General features: G+C 39.1%; 1 protein-coding gene across 9 annotated transcripts in view; it reads left to right on the top strand.

Annotated features, from left to right (window-relative positions):
- The window catches only part of shank3a (SH3 and multiple ankyrin repeat domains 3a), a 171,033-nt gene that overhangs the window by 84,438 nt on the left and 69,207 nt on the right, over positions 1 to 17,388 (top strand). For 8 of the 9 annotated variants that reach the window (XM_069528884.1, XM_069528886.1, XM_069528885.1 and 5 more), the window contains 4 exons: positions 10,646 to 10,754; positions 11,354 to 11,505; positions 12,159 to 12,326; positions 15,139 to 15,255. In XM_069528884.1, the coding sequence (XP_069384985.1) occupies positions 10,646 to 10,754; positions 11,354 to 11,505; positions 12,159 to 12,326; positions 15,139 to 15,255 (546 nt within the window). Of the gene's footprint in view, positions 1 to 9,192; positions 9,495 to 10,645; positions 10,755 to 11,353; positions 11,506 to 12,158; positions 12,327 to 15,138; positions 15,256 to 17,388 lie in introns of those variants that run through there. The other variant, XM_069528890.1, reaches the window with a different exon arrangement.

The raw sequence follows: 17,388 nt of genomic DNA, 5'->3' as shown, positions 1-17,388 counted from the left end.
TTTTTCTCATAGAAAATCCTATTCCTTTGAATCAACTCCACGCTCTCTGTCGTTCAGTATATTTGTCTTTTTGTAGTGCAGAGCATTACACTTTAAGCCTGTTAGTATGGATATTGAAGATTACTGAATACTGTCGGCTGCAGCCAAAACAGACGGATAGTGGCAGAAATGCTTTCAGACACACACACACATGGATACATTGCACAAAAATACACCAATCTGTGCTAATAGGCGTGAAGTGGTTCACAGCAGCTGCGTCTTTAAGGAGAGTTTAAATACCCACATTAAACCAAGATGGTTCATTAATATGTTCTGTAGCTTTACTAAATACACCAGCAAGATATACAGTACTGTTCAGCTCTGTCTGTGTGCGTGTGTCTGTCTGTGGTTGATTTCTAAACATTTAAGTCAGTAGAAATCAGTCAGTGGAAATCTGTATCCATTCTTTAAAGGAATATTCTACCAAAATTGCTTAAATATTAAGTGCGTGAATTTTGTATATTTAACCATTAGCTACTTACGTTCCCTCAAAACCGACATTAAAAAGATATATTTGCATTTAACTCAATAGGATGTAACACTCATACACAGTTGAGTACAACACTACCAAAAATGTTACTAGTTCATAGTGAAGTCATAGAAGTGAAATAAACATGAATAAATGAATATTGGCAGCTTTACAAATATAGTATTCATAACGGGCCCCTGTATTAGATGTTAGATTATACTGATGATAATATGGTTTACCCTAAAGCATTGCCATTGAATTCTAAACATATAAACACATCTTAAGTTTTATTAAGATTTAAAGAAAGTGAACTACTGTTTACAATTATAGTCAGTTTACCAACAGATGGGTTCCCTGCATCCTTGGACATAGTTAGAAGAAGAATCTCCCAACAACTGTTAAGGTGACAATGAACACTCACCCAGAAACACTGACACACACACTCACAAAGTTACAGTTCTACACCTTTTAAGTCGAATGTATTCATATAGCACATTAAAAAAACTAGAGGAAGGCATACTTATCACAGATTATCAACCTAGCAAATCTTGAATGCTGATGCTTTGTGTAAACCCATTGAGTCAGACAGCCAGTCAGGAGCCCATTGGACACAGAGCCATTATTTCTGCTATAATTAGATTGACTCACAGTGAGGGAGATGTACAATGGTCAGCAAAAATAAACCTTGGATCTGACTTGAAACAAAACATATTTACTGTTAGCTAATTTCGAATGATCTAAAATATCTGTTTGCCATTGTGTGTTACCTTTACTGGCATATTCAGAATGCAGAGACGTTACTAGTCCCTGATGTGTGGCTGGTGTTTCGACAAATAAGTCATGAACTGAAAAGAACAGAAGAATATGACTATGAATTAGCTGAGGGTGAGGTATTTACAGGTAACAGAGTGTCCACAACTTTAATTAGATTTGAGTTTAAAGAGAAACCAATTTTAAAAGAATACTACTTTACTCTCTTGCTACTTATCCTCTCTCTCTTCATGTCTTTTTCCTCCTTTCCTCCATTCCTTCCCCTCACGTGTCCCCATTTTCTTATGTTTCTGCCACACCACATCATTGTTTTGCATTTTTAATGGAAACATGCTCTGCAATAAATCCATGAATTATAGAATAAACTGACAAATAAAACAAGCTAAGCCATTGGACTGTGTTTTGTTTCCCCTGCTGATGAGAGTAGGTTTGAAAAGAGGAGCCTCTTGTTTTCATCACGATCTTCGACCATGATAACGATCCGTACTCTCACTGGTTTTGCCAAAGACCTAAAGTGCATCTTATTCTCACATGATGCATTTTGCTTTTATTTTCTTCAGGCTGAGAGAGTATTCTGGATGCTTCTTTTTATTTCCAGTTGGTGATTTCAAGTGTAGTCAAGTGAAATTCAGTTTATGTAGCCTAATATCACAAATTTTCCTCAAGGGGCTTAACACGACTTTGCTTGAGTCTGAGCTCTCTGCTATAAGTCCATATTTATACAACATGATCAACAAAACCCATGTTTTTGGAACTGCAGCTGCATCATCATCATCGTATTTTTTAAACTGCTTTAGTCATTTTTCTTCTTGCTTTCTTATCGGAGACCATTTTCAACTTCAAGTGAACTGTGAAAGTGTTCTTAGACTTCACACCCCATTGTATTTTGACAGAAACTTACTTTTGATAAAACACTAAGGAAAAACATTCCAACAAAACACTTAGGAAGACAAATGCTGTGTTTAGTTGTTAATTAACAAACTGAGGTGTTAATGTCTTTATCACTGTTGTTAAAAGCTGTTGTGTGAGTATGAGTATGACAATGTAGCCTGAGTATTTATGTATCTAATCTGGAATTGTGTCTCTCTTGGTTTGTGTGTCTGATTAAAATGCAGTGCCCCTGCAGCAGGGAGGGCCTCTGTACAAAGCATCTGGGAGAAAGGGGTCAAGGCCTGCCCACTCATGCTCCAGCCTTTATATAAGTGACTGCCGACAAAGCGTAGACAGAGAATCAGGAACACTCTGTGCCAGATGAGGGTGTTTGTGTTTGCTGACGTGACTACACACCAGGAGAGGCAGTTGTCTCTTCTAATGTGCAACTGATTGTTGTTGCCACAGTTGGTTTGCAAGTGAATGCATCTCTTCTCCATACACTGAATATGTTTTCGGTCGGATTTTGTTAAGGGGCACTCTCCAAGGCCTTGTCTATACTACTCCAGATATTCAAACTCATATTTTCCTCTCTGCACAGCAGTGCTAACCAAACAGAAACCAGTATATAGCCATAATTGTGGTTACTTCTGACATATGCTCATTACACAAGACTATGCATTTTAGTGACTTTAAACTCTGTGTGTGGATAAGAAGCCGAAAAACGCAGGGGAAACATTGAAAAACTTGTTTTGCAGAATATTCGCATGAGTGTGGACAAGGTGTGAATCTTTCTCCTCTGTGATTATTGTATATCCCATCTGAGTTGCTTTGCAATGAAAAGTCAGGTCTTTAGGACCAAACTATATATTCACTGGATCATCTAGATATTTAAGTATTAACTGAACTCTATACGTTAAGTATTAACATTGGTGTATATCATGTTGACACCGGCAATAACCCATGATCGGAGTAATATCTTTGACTGTGACAATTTGCTTTTCTTCGTGATACACTATCTGTAATGCTGCTGACAGTGACAGCAGGAATCTGTGTTGGCAGGGTGAAGCATTGCTTCTGTTTCCGCTGGAGGTCTATACTCTTTCCCAACAGTTTAGGCTGTGCTCTTATCATCCTGATGTCTGATGGTCCCCAGAGCATCTCCATGACCCACTGCACTGGCTCAATGTGTTTATCGCCTAAGCAGCTGAGACACTTTAGAGCATGTGTGTATTTTACGGGCCAGCTCACATCAGGCCAGTACATGATCCTACTGAATAAGCATTATGTTGGTGAGCGTTGTAATTACTTTTCATCCATGGCACAGCGTACTGAAGGCCAGCAGTGATGGACCAGGGGCTACGTAGCCATGTGGTAATGAGTGTAAATATAGGGCAGTGAAAGTGTCTGACACACATAGGTACCACTGTATGGATCACACATGGATGCACATGAGCTATTGAACAGAGCATTGCAAACCTCCTTTCATGAGGCTTTGTAAAAGGAGGAGAAAGAATAAAAGAGAAAAGCTGTAGGGAACAGTGAGTAAAGACATGGAGGACAGTTTTGGAAGCAGGGGGAGTCATGTTGTCTCTGTGATTTCTGCCCTCCTACCCAGACCTCAGGTATTGGCAGATAATCCCCCTCCAGTGCTGGAGGAGAGGCTCCTCGATGTACTCGACTAAAAGAAGGAGCCTTTATCTTCTGTGTCCTTGTAGCTGAAAACGCTTGTGATGCCGCAGAGGGTGCTGCATAGTACTCAGGGCAAATCCAGGCGTGCCATAAAATGAATTGAGATAAAGCTGAAGCCAAGTCAAAACTATACTGTGCAACAAAGAAAATAAAACCACAAATATAATATGGAAATATACAAAGCCAGGTTTAAAACCAAATGATTCAGAAAGCTGTATTTGGGGCACAATCCTGTGTTAGTCTTCCACCTCGAAATCTGGTCACAACTTTCTGCAGTCAACATTAAAAATAGTATCTGTAGTGGCAATTCATTCCGTGACAAATTTCACATTACTTTTATCAGTAATCTATACTTATCACATTATTTATCAGATCATTTTCTGGAAACGTCAATAAGTGGCAGAAAGGTTTTAGTCATTTTTGAAACAAAGGGACAAATTTAAATCCCAGACAATGCAAATCAATTGCTGTAGCTGGAGGAGTAATTTCTAATCACACAAAGATCCAGCTTGTAAACCTTGTGTCATGCATCAAACTGAATAAGGAGGCTATTCCCTTAGTTTAACAAGTTGGTAAATTGCTGTAGAGTCTACACGTTGATTATTGCGGCTGTTTCTTGCTCTTTACTGAGATTAGACACTATGGTTCATTACTTCTCTGTTTGATCTTTTTCCTTTTCTCTTGATTCAGCAGGGTCACCCCTTCCTCATGACAGTACTGTTTGTAGAATATTTATAGATTTTTTGGGTATTAGTGTATTTTGATTTAAGGTTTGTTTAATAAAACATAATGATTAAGCCAGTAATCTGTAAGACGTAATAAAAGAACAAACGTTGTTTGAACATCACAACCTCAGCAATTGTAACCTCAAACTGATAAAAAGAAAAAAAATGGTCACACATGGAATAAGATGACAACAGAAATATGGAGAAACATCAAATACTCAAGTATAACTTTTTCCACCAAAAGCACTGGTGCTTGCTGCTGAAAAGTGCCACTTAAATCAACATGCAGCACAACACATTCATCTTACGACTCCAACTTTACTGTTACACTGACATTCATAACAAACAGACCATTTTTAGAAATAACAATGTACTGTTTTATCTTCAAGGAAAAAGTCTCATATTGTGCATTAAGAGAAAATTGAGGAAGTTAATTCGTTCTTTTGTAAACCTAGATAACTTCATGACTTATCTGTAGATTCTACCTTTAACAAATGTTTTTCTAAATGCCTCACATCCATTCTATCTGTCTTTGCTTGCTAGGAGGCAGCACATAGAGTAACTACTTGTTCCCACAAATACTTCTGCTCACAAAAATCAAAGTGAAATAAAGAAAAAAAGATGTTCTTGTAAGAAATGAGAAATGCTGCAGTTATGGTCATTACAGCACAACCACAACATGCTTCATGCTGTGTTTCATATTTTAAGTTGTGGTAAGCAAGCTTAGTTTTCCATATGAACATTTTGCCACACCAAGAGCAGTTAAACTACACATCACAGCCACGTAAAGCTCCATGACTCATTTCTGTCAGAATCAAGCATTTGAATAAATGAGTGATCTTTAATGAATTGTCCTACTTTTGATAAAGTCGATTGATAGTTAATTTCATTGTCACCTATGGCCAGCGAGAGTACTTACAGACAGGATAGAGGAAGATGACATAATGCTCGGAGCGCTCTTCATCCCACGGTGATAAGATGACAAGAGCCTTGCATTGTTCCACTCTAATAACACTCTATGTGACTTACACACATACACACACCTATGATATACATGATACATCAAAAATGTAATTGGGGGCGGGGGATGCAAATTGCACTGGTACTCCTAAAATCTAACGGCACAGTCTCCAAAAATGGCTACAGTCACAGTATCTTACCGTTTATGGCTTTGAATAAAGTATAAGATTCAAGGGCAATTGATGTGAGACAAGAGACTGAGACTTACGTTATGTGACAGACGAATATCAGCTGCCTGAGAGTTTCCTGCTGTGTTGGTAATCCGTATTGAATGGCTCCTGAAAAGAGATAGGAACTGTCTCCTCCTCCATTAGCCAACATTAGTTTGGAATGGCCAAGAACGCATCTTTCCTGCTACAGGAAAACAATTCTCTGTGCAGCTTTTTGTTTCTGTGGATTTACATCTATAATGTCTGTAGATACCTTCTCTACATTATTTAATTCAAAATGAGCTTCTCTTAAAGGCACAACACAGTTTTCCACATCTGCCTTTTAGATTTCATTGGGCCCCCATGGATAGGGCTGTGGACGACTTACATGCATTTGAGTGTGCACTTGTGTATGCGATGGTATTTTACCATGGAATCCATGATATTGCAGGTAATTTACATGTATGAAAACATGTACAGATGCAAGAGTGTCAACCTGTGTGAGGCATTGGCTTGTATGATGTGGTTTTGTGTTAGTGGAACATTAATTCTAGTCTGATAATGAAGAGTTTTAATATAGTTTGAATCTAAAATTGAACATTATGCTGTTGGTCCATGTGCCGCTGAGCTCTGACCAGCTCAGCTCTGACCCTGTAAGACTCCTGAAGGTGCCCTGGTGAATCTGGGACCAAGATATTAACAGAAGATCTGTTAAATCCTATAAGTTGTAGTGTGAAGTCACCACAGATCAGAGTTTGTTTCATCCCATTGCCTATCACCCTGTCACTGGCAGTTGGTGGCTTGTCTCTCCATCCGATTGTTGTCAATAGGTGCTCAACCCTTCTGATAGGGAGCATCCCACTGCTGCCTTTTAAGAGATGTGCTGATCCAGTTGTCAAGTCGTAACGATCTGGCCTTTGTCAAAGTCGCTCAGGTCTTTACAGGTGTCCAGTTCTCCTGTACTCAACATACTGACTGTGAGAACTAACACTTTACTCATCGTCTTATATATCCCAAAACCAGACATGCATCGTCTTAGGATAATCAACATTATTGCCTTCATTTGTAAGTGCCCATAATGTTTTGGCTCATTAGTGTGCATGCTGGATCTTTAAGGCTTGGCAATAAAAACATTGATTTGTACTTCACAAAATTAAGGGCATGTAATTCACATTCACTGACTTTCACTAAGCAGTAATTGTGCTCTTATGCGGAAATAGCTACAGACAATATGGTTTCACCAGAGCATGCACATGTCAACTCCCCGAATAATGAGTTCAATCATGGCTCCCCAACTATTTTCCTATTAGTGTGATTGACTGGTGTTTCTGTGTTAGTGGGTTATTGCCTCCTACGGCTGTGCAGTACGTGGTTTCAGACAAGCTGTCATGCTGCTACAAACAGGGACGATTGCCAGAGAAGCCTACATGGATGCTACATGTTCATTACTCATCCTGTATAGTCTGTGTAATGTTTCAAGTCCATATGTCACAAGAAAACTTTTTGTGTTAGTCTTTTTCAGGTTGAGTGAAAAATTGTTTTTCAAGACCTTTGCTGTTCCTTTGTCATTTTCCATTTGTTTGTTTGTTTGTTTGTAAGTGAGATTACCTAAAACCACTGGACAAATTACCATGAAACTTTGGTCCAGATCCAAAAAAAATCATGATCTAGTGCATTTAAATATGGGTTCATAAGTTGACTGTATGACTTTGGTGAAGGTTTGTGCTCTGAATGCCATTTTGCTCATGTTGAATTTTTTTTTCCAGAAACCTTTCTTTTGTTTTATTGATATATCAAGTGCATATACTATCAATTATGATATCACTGGTCATCTTTTCAGCTGCTGGAAATGAAGGTTTTAAGGGACATGATTTTGTGATTTAACAGTTAATCATCCCTCCTCTGTCGATGAGTTGTTTTTTCACAATTTTTGATGTTTTATTTTTGCTGACACGGTGGTTTTTATGTGAGCAGAACTTCCTTCTGATTGCTCTTTGCCCCAGAATTAGTTTTCTGCTTCACTCTATGCAACCTGTCAATAAAACATTTATTAATTAATGAATGAATGTAATGTAAACAGACAATTACTACTTTTTCTATCTTAAAATGTTTGCACTTTTACTTTTTAAATTTTAAAGTATTTCATGAAGTGTGGAGTGGGGTTTTATCTCACACATAAATTAGGATATGCTGCTTGTACATGCACAAACTGATTAAGGGAGTGAAAATGCAATAGATAGACTTATCTAGCATTTAGCTGTTGCTACTAAGAGTAATAGGTAATCATTGCACAGATGGTTGCAAAAAACGATCCACAGTTATCTCTCTGTACCAGCTGAAGGCTTTTCTCCAAGTTTTTGTTGAAGCTGGGGAACATGACAGGGAGTTTTTGATTAAGTTAGGAAGAAAGAGAATTGCTGAATCTGAAGAAGCAGATTTATAAGAGGTGCACATATTAAAATTTTGTATGATTCTTTTTTTTTTACGTTTCCAAAGGATAACGTTAAGGGAATTTTTGAAGAGTTTGACTTGAAATGTCTTTTCTTTTTAGTAAAACTTTTAAAACTTCGAAATACATTTTAAGTACTGGAAATCAGTTAATTGATAAGCCACTTAATTTATGGCTGTTACTTTTATATTTATAGTTTAAAGAACACAGGGGGCATCAATGGCGCTCGGTTTTAAATGAAGGAAAATTACTGTATGGTCCTTGGGCCAGAGTCATTTCTATACTAGAGCTGTTTAAAAAATCCACCTATTGTAATCAAATTGTCTGGTTACATGGTCATGTTGGGTCATTTCATACATGACAACATGTTTTAAGTGCTGTAGCCTGTGACTGTATGTTTCAGTTCATTACTAACTTATTCATTTGAGGTTTTTGGATGGCAACGGAGTGGAACGACTGTCCCTGCCCGCCTTAAAACGCCTTCCTAACATAAGTTCACCATTATTGTGTGAGTGTGTGTATGTAGGCTTTCTGTGCACACTTGCACGCCATGTTATATCTTCCTCTGCTCACACCACTCAGCAGCAAGTGTACCACATGATGGGAGTGGAAAGCTCTCACACTGATTATTCTGACTTGCTGCAGGAGAGGACCACAATGTATTTGATCTTTTTTTATGTTTAAATCAGTCAATCGTGAAGTAATCTGTTTTATTACTTTATATTATCGTAATCACATTTTTAAATTTAACTGAGACTTTAATCTAAAAATGAGAGAAAGGATGATGACAAGAGGGAGAAAATATTTATTAATATCACCAAAGCAGATAAATCATTACAAAGACTTTTTATCAGCCCTCTGTTAAACAGGCAATAAAATCCAACTGATCACTGGAAAATCATCCCTCTCCCAAGGCAATGTGCAAGTTACAAAAACACATACGCACACACACAGACATACTCGAACTACGCAACCTCAGTGCTCTTCCCACTCGTGTACATTGGCTGCCAGGGCTGTCTTTGTATCCCATCACCATAACAACTGCCTCACAGAGCATCTGGGAAAAAAGGAAAAAGCCAAAGTGGATTTCTCTCACCCAGTCTGACTTGGAGATGGTGAGAGTAACAGTCGGTAGCTCCTCGCGGCATGTCAGTGTGTGTCTGTGTGAACGCGAAGCAGGCTTGTAGAGGCAAGCGGGCTCCAGATGTCTCAATGTGACGAGAGAGACGCTGTGTGATGTGAAATTTGGAGGGTATCGTAGAGTGTGACTTTTCAGAGCGAGGGATTTATGGTAGATGATGCCGCATATGGTGAGTGTCTAACGGCTGCTTGATTCTCTTGTCATTCCTGTCTGAGCTCTGTGCAAATAATCAAGTTTGTAAATACAGTTTGTGTATTCGTGTGCTTAAGTGTGTGTGTGTGGAAGCTCTTGCACATGTGGATGTTATGTAATGACCTGTGCTCAGAAACCTTCAGTGCGATGATAGTGAAAGTTCTGAAGCTCATTTGGGATATTGCAGAAACTGTAATTAGGTCCTCAAGATACATCTTAGGCTATCATGTTTTCATAATGTTTTTAATGTAGTTTATATAACCATAATGCTAACATAATATTTTTCTAGTGTAATTACAGTGGATGGTCATGAAATACATTCTGGCCTATAATATTGTCTCACAGTCAAAGATAGATTGTTTACCCGATCCTCTCATTCTTCAGACTAAAGAATAGTTCTATGTTCATCAGCACAGGGGATGAACATTTTTTAATTACAGAAGAAATGAAGTGTGTGTGTGTTGGTGTGCGTGCATGCGTACATTGGGATTTGGCTGGGTCGGATTTGCACATGTGTATGTTGTATAATGAAAATGGTTTTAAACATTGATATAAGCTCTCATGCACTGCAGAGTATAATGACCACTGCAAATTATTATCTTGTCTTTTTAACTTAGGAGGACAGTTTGTATTTTGCAATTCTGGAAATTTAAAAACACAGTTTTTCATAATTCTTTTCAGTTCAGGAAGTGGTCCTAAGTTATGGGCTTTGCCCACTAAGGTCAGTCTAGCTGAGGTGAAAGCTCAACAAGTTTGAACTTTCCACACCACCGCTTCAGTCAGTGCACCGTAGACGTCCACACAAAGCTGTTGTGATGCACCATATACGTAACAATGGGAAGGGATGCGCAAAAGCAGTTATTCTTTTACTCTGCAGCACTTTGCCTTGTCTTTTTTGGTTCATCCTATAATAGCTCATACATCTACTGCACATGGTCCATTTTCTTGGTATGATGGAACAAAAATAAAACCTTCCAACATAGAAGCAGAGAAAAGACACTTAAGCTTTCATCTCTGAACTGCTGCATTATTAAACATCACCATCCACATGAGTCTGACATCGCCCAATCACAGCTGTCTCTTCCTCTTGCTTCCCGATCTCCCCATTCCCTTGTCTCTCTCCATTAGGCAAACTTGAAGAAGTTTATGGAGTATGTGCAGCAGAGAAACATTGAAAAGGTTTCAAGGTTCCTGGAGAAAGGCCTGGACCCAAACTTCCATGATCCAGACACAGGAGGTGAAGAACACAGCTAACAAATAATCCATCTATTCACTATTTAATTTATTGTCCTTTTTGTCAACCGTGATTTATTTATTCTCTTGTGCTTTCTCTCTATCCCCCCCCCCCCCCTCTCTCTCTCTCTCTCACACACACACTCTTATTCTGTCTCTTTCTCTGTCTTCACCACAAAATGACCATGTATGGATTTTCTGAAATAAGCCCTATGCAAGCTGGGTAAAGCTGGATTACTCTCTTTGCTAATCTCCTCATGTTTATGCAACTGTTTGTCCAGCCATAAAGGAGATTTCCCTGTTGGGTGACCTGTAGTCAGTAGTAGGAGCTGTGAAGCGAGGGGAACATGAGAATAGCTTGGTTTAACACCAACAGGATGCGGCCACTTAGGCGCACCAGAGGGTGACAATCATGACAGCCAAGGCAGTTATCTAACTGGAAAGCCACTGTAGATGTAAACCCACTGTTTTACTAACTATACTGGGTAATTTTGGCATCAAACATTGACAGCTTCAATTGTGAGAGAAGTTCATTTGTTAGAAGAATTCACAATAATGCCATGGAGAAAATAAAGATCGCTTACACATATTTGGATTTTACAGAATGTCCTTTAACACTGGCGGCACAGCTGGATGGATGTGCAGAGCTCATCAAGGTGCTCAAGAGTGGAGGGGCACATGTGGACTTCAGAACAAAAGATGGCATTACTGCTTTACACAAGGCTGTGCGCAGCAAAAACCATACAGCGCTTATAGTGAGTATAACACACACACAATCACAGCAGAAAGCTGAATCATCTCTTTGATTTCTTTTGCAAACCCAATTGCCTGCTTGCAAACTTCCCCTATGGAAAATGAGAGTTTGCAGGCAGTCAATCTGTAGCAGAGTGTGCTTGACCAATTACTAAATATGTGAGGCTTAATACTTCATCTGTGAAAGAGCTGGCATATTCACTGAATGGCCCTGAAAGTGTCTGGTCTGAGGAGGCTTGTATCCCAAATGAAATGCTTTTACGTGAGTCATATTAATTGATTTCATTATGAGCAGGAACTGTTGAAATTCTCTAGTTCCGCACAGTCATAGTACTTCGCTAAATATTCAGTCCCGCTGGGCCATGTAACACACTTGAGCTGTTGCTGTTGGTATGCTACATTCGCAGATTTGTGAGTGAATTGATCAGTATCACTGATTAAATATGTTTACTGGCTTTTCTGGGGTTTGTCTTGACACACCATTACCTAATGATAAGAACAGCTACTGTATATAATTCATCCACATGTACCTGTGTCTTTGACCTTCACATTGCGTGGTGGTGATAGATGTTACATGATAGAACATGATGATCAATGGGACTGTGTGAAGACCTTCAAGCATCATTCCCCTCTAACCAACTTCTTTTCCCACCAGACGCTGTTGGACTTGGGCGCATCACCTGACTATAAAGACAGCAGGGGGTTGACTCCTCTCTACCACAGCTCGATGGTTGGAGGAGACCCCTACTGCTGTGAGCTGCTGCTGCACGATCACGCCCAGGTCGGCTGTGTAGATGAGAATGGCTGGCAGGAGATACACCAGGTAATACACACTGGCACACACAGATTGTGATTGTGTGTAGAATAAAATAGCAGGTGCAGTGTAAGTGGTCTTGTCTGGTTTTTTATTTTTGTGTTTTCCACAGTTTGAGATTTTCTTTTTTGGTTGTCAAGCCCTTAGGGTTGGAAGGAGGTGTGGGAGGATTGTCAGACTTTTCTGTAGATCTCCTCTTTTAAGTCAAAGACTTTTTAAAGGATAAATAAATGCATGTATTTGAAAAAACATTTGTTAATTATTGTAGTAATTGAAAAAGTGTATTACACGGCAATTTGCTTTGACCACCCACCCCTATATATACAGTACACATTTGTTCATTTTGAATACTCACTCAAAGATATGCATCACACTAGCACAAACACTGATGGCTACTGAATTTTTATTTGCAATGCATGTCGAGATCTATTTATTTTGACACAACAAAGAGTGAAGAGGCCCACAGAAATTTCTAGGGGATCAGAATTCACTGATACAAAGTTTTTCATTGTGCTGTAGCTGCAGGTCGTTGCTGACTTCCAGTCTAAGTGGTTGTGTGACAAGTACACTGTAGATGTAGGTTCTTGACTAAAGAAGCACAAACGCATGTTTTGTGTGCATATTGTATACACACAGCCTCAAGACACACCCTGCTCTGCAAACTAATGGAGGTTGGTGCCCACATGCTGTCTTTGTCTTTGTTTGTTTTTTGCTTATATCTCAGTAGTGACAGAAACACGCTCAAAATGTGAATGTTCTTGACAGAACAATGGAATCGCACATACAACAAAGCTGTGGGTTTCAACTATTTTGTTGCTGACACAGAAGATGAATGAGAACAGAGAAAACATTGGGCTTTAGAGCAACATTTCACTAGTGAGAGTAAAATATCTTGAATGTATATTTCAATGCAAACAGTCTGTGGAAGAAAATGTACTATTTTTATTCAATTTATTTTACTGCTATATCTTTTGCCAAAACATTTCCTGCATTTCATTACTCACATGTACTTCATCTGTTTGCTTTTATTCTCTCACAGTTACTAATACATACTATCGGTCCTGCAAAGCTTTTCTCAAGGTCTGGCTTTATTACTGTGAGGTAATTAATTATGAGCGAGAAGACAAACAAGCAGATTTGTTCTTATGTGACAGATATGAGTAGTTTAAGACAGTTCCTCTGTAAATGAAGCCTCTCACTGTCTCTTCATGTTATACCAGACTGACATGATGATGACATCAGGGCTCAGCGGGCACCATACCATCTGCTATGGGACTTCTTGTTTTCCTTGATGCTTGCTCTTTATGACTCTGACTGTGTTTGGGGATGCTGTCATGCTGCTCACTTAAAGTGCCCAAAGCTTTTTGCCGTATTTTGTCACAGCAGCTTTTACATTTCAGTTCTTGTGAGGACAATTCTCTGACTCTCTGATTCTCAGACTGCTGCATCAGCATCTATATGCAGGTCACTGTCTACTACCATCCTCTGCTGCACTCGAACACTGTGCTGAACTAAAATATTTAGTCTAATATCTCAGGGACTGTCGTCCCTACGACAGTTTCTCATATCAAATCGAAAACATTTTCCAGCATCTAACCTAACCGAACAGTGATCTTCTAATGTGACAGGTGACACTAAATCCTTTTGTTTGCTGGTTTGTGACAACAGGACTTTGAATGCATCATGGTATTTTTGAGCTTGTGTGAAAAGTGTCACTCACCTACAAGATAGTAGCCTTATATGGCAATTTTAGTGGAATAGATTATGGGAATGAGGAAATCTAAAGAAATGTGCACCTTCTAAAGCACAAGTGGCATTCACTAGTGGTCATAAAGGCAGGTTAATCTGAACAAAAACCTCACATCTTAGTGTAACATCGAAATCCTTAGCAGTGCAACAGAAGACTATGAGGGATAGCTTTTATTCATGTCCTTTTTCAATGTGTGGATAGAGCAAGAGGTTTGAATAGAAGGATTGATAGTTAAATGCTGAATCAGATCATGCTTGTTTAGAAATTCAACTGTTCAATACATGAAATCGTCCTTCAGTCCGATTTCTCACAATTTCATTTCTTTTATCTCCTTCTCCTTATCTCCTGTTTTTTTCTGTCTTTTCCAGCATTAGTATTCAAGCGGTTTACTTTATATTTTGTACAATGGGTTACACTGTGTGGAAGGTCTGATAACCAGCAACAATCCCAACATTAATTGTGCACTGTCTCACACACTCTCAGCGAGACAGAATTCAGGAGCTAGGGAACAATTGTTGGGGAGAGTTAGTTCATTTCTTTGTCAGTGACACAGACCAAAACCAGGGAGTAGGAGGGAGAACACAGAGAGAGGAGATAAAGATTAGATGAAAAGTTTATTGCTCCCAGTTATGTGAAGCAAAGCCGGAAAATGGCATCAATCTTGAACTCACGGATTTGCATTTTGCCTCAGGTACTTTTAGGGATGCAAACAAGGTATTCCATTGCGTTTAGAGAGCATGAGTGAGAAGAACGTAGCCCAAGGAGAAACACAAGAAAAAGGTTGGATTTTGTCTTTGTAACATTCAGGTGGTGTAAGTGTCACAAAAACATTTTTTTGGCTGCTTATGAGCATATTCAAGGTTTTCCACTGTTCCAACCACATTTTGAGAAAGAGTTGGGTTAGGTGGTATCTTGTTTTCCTATAGCCAAAAGATTACGAGTCATCAAATACAACTCTTAAATAATCAATCCAACTCATGTTTATTCTTTTATCCTTTGAGGTTGCTCCCTCTTGAGTTAAAAAGTAGACAAGGATTAAAAGGTTAACTATTTGTGTGTGTGTCCTTTTAGGCATGCCGCTATGGCCATGTACAACACCTGGAACATCTGCTGTTCTACGGAGCTGACATGAGTGCTCAGAATGCATCTGGAAACACTGCGCTGCACGTGTGTGCTCTCTACAACCAGGTAACATAAAAAATGTATCACAGCATGTGGGATTGGGGAGTTGAGCCGGGTCAGTTATCTATGGTCGTTGTGCATTAAATCTAATACCAGTATTCTGTGCCAACAGTTAGTAGGAGTCATATATAAATTGCAGGGTAACAGGAGGTCAAGAGGATAAATGTGATGCATTAACATTCTCAAACATTGTCTTTACAGTTGTTCTCGTGTGTGCGTGCATGTGTGTGCCAAATATTGAGGCAGAGGTTTTATTCACCTGGTCATTTTTTCCCCCTGTTTTTGCTGCCAGTTTTGATAATGGACTGAGAGGGGAGATTTTTGAGAAGTTGTCCAAGTGGGAGTGTGACACTAAAATGGCCACATTAATGCACTTTTTGTGCTGGATGAAAGCAGCAAACCATTTGTTTGGTCATTTTATGATTTGTATTTAGAATGTGGTTGGTCACTGCCAGACTGGGTCTGTAAACCATATATTATAGGATGATCGTTGACTTGTCCTCATAAAAATCAATTATCTTCAAATGAAAATATCTAGTAAAAAACGAAGTAAATTCAATGTTACTGTAACAGAATCAAGCAATGCATTTGTTGTTGATTATTCACACACGTATGGTGCACTCGAGGATCTATGGCAGCAGAAGGGTTATACGTAGCAAAATAGACTCCAGCTCTTGTGAACATGGTGAAGACTGTTGCGATGAAGTGTAGGTCATTGATGTGTTTTTAATAATATTTTAAAAGCAATGAATACTTATGTCACAGAGGTTTAATCAATAGCAAGCATATACAATATATATCAGATAAGTTCATGTTAAATTTCATCTTGTTTTGGGATTTGTTGTATATTTTCAAAATTTTCCATTAAATCATCATCACATAAAGTCCTCCTTGAGAAATCTTAAGTGACCTGCCAATATTTGATGTCCCCGTTTTTACTGCTTATTGCTGTTTGGGCTGGTGGTGTTTGTATTGGACTCAATACAATATACCAGAAAAGTGGTAATAGCAGTTTATAATGAGATGACTTGACTGTGGGGTCCTATGAGGCAAGAAATGCATATAGGGTTCCTTTAAAATCCGAATGAATGTGTTCTATACCACAAGGGCACTGGCACATGAGGGCAGTGAAAGCCGCCTTACTCATTACGTAATGTTTGGTATGATATGCGGAATAGTCCTGTTTGGTTAGAGGCTCTTATCAGAGCAACTTGTAATAAGGAGCTATGGGAGAGGCTTTTTGCTGATACTTTGAGAAATGATCAATTCATCAACATTAAACTCTTTCCCCCTCTCTAATACATATGAAGCGAAAAACATTTACATGCTTGGTGTGTGTGAGTCACTTTTATCTGCTTACTTTGGCCAATTCCATTCATGAGGAATGACCTGCTTCAACTGGACTGGAACGCCAAAGTCTCAAGGGAGGGAGGCAGGAAGTTTGTGTGGTTGGGAAGCACAACATCAATACTTAATCCAAGCCATTTGTAACACATCCACGTGACCAAAGTCATTACACGATACAATCAAAGAGTGAATGGATGAATTGTTTAATTTACAGTTTGAGCTTCTTGTAAGTCACACTCCGGTAATGGTCCATGCCCCAGCTTTTGGGTGCTAAAGACCGTTATTCTGCCAGTGGAAGCCAAACACCACGTTGAGTGGATTGATCGCAGAAACAGTTTGTCTTAGCAGGGCTCCTGCGGTCTCTAAACAGGCCTGGCTCCGCTGATTATGTACAATCACAGAAAGACAGGGACTGGTAGAATTGACCAGGAAAGTGGTACTGATCAATAGATCCACACAGAAAGAAAAAAGAGTGTCACAAAGACGGACACATGGATGAATTATGGTACGAGAGGATGGATGACAAGATTACATAATCAGCAAAATAATAAGCCTGATCAATGGCCTGAAAGTCCCATTTCTGAGATCTAGCTGGCCATTTACATAGTGGTCCTTTAGCTTGGCAGATGTGTCCAGCAGCAGTGAATGTCAGGGGCCTTTAACTGGCAGATGGATCCATGGGAAATGATGGGATGAATGGTTGAGAAAGGACACATTAATGAGTGGAATTAAAGAGAGGTGACACTCAAACGAAATCAATAAGACCATTTCAACTCTAGTGTAAGCTGATGA

The sequence above is a fragment of the Paralichthys olivaceus genome, chromosome 7 (assembly GCF_024713975.1).
Source record: "Paralichthys olivaceus isolate ysfri-2021 chromosome 7, ASM2471397v2, whole genome shotgun sequence".
Classification (NCBI taxonomy): Eukaryota; Metazoa; Chordata; class Actinopteri; order Pleuronectiformes; family Paralichthyidae; genus Paralichthys; species Paralichthys olivaceus.
The sequence above is the reverse complement of the archived record's forward strand: the minus strand, read 5'-3'. Positions and strand labels throughout refer to the sequence as shown.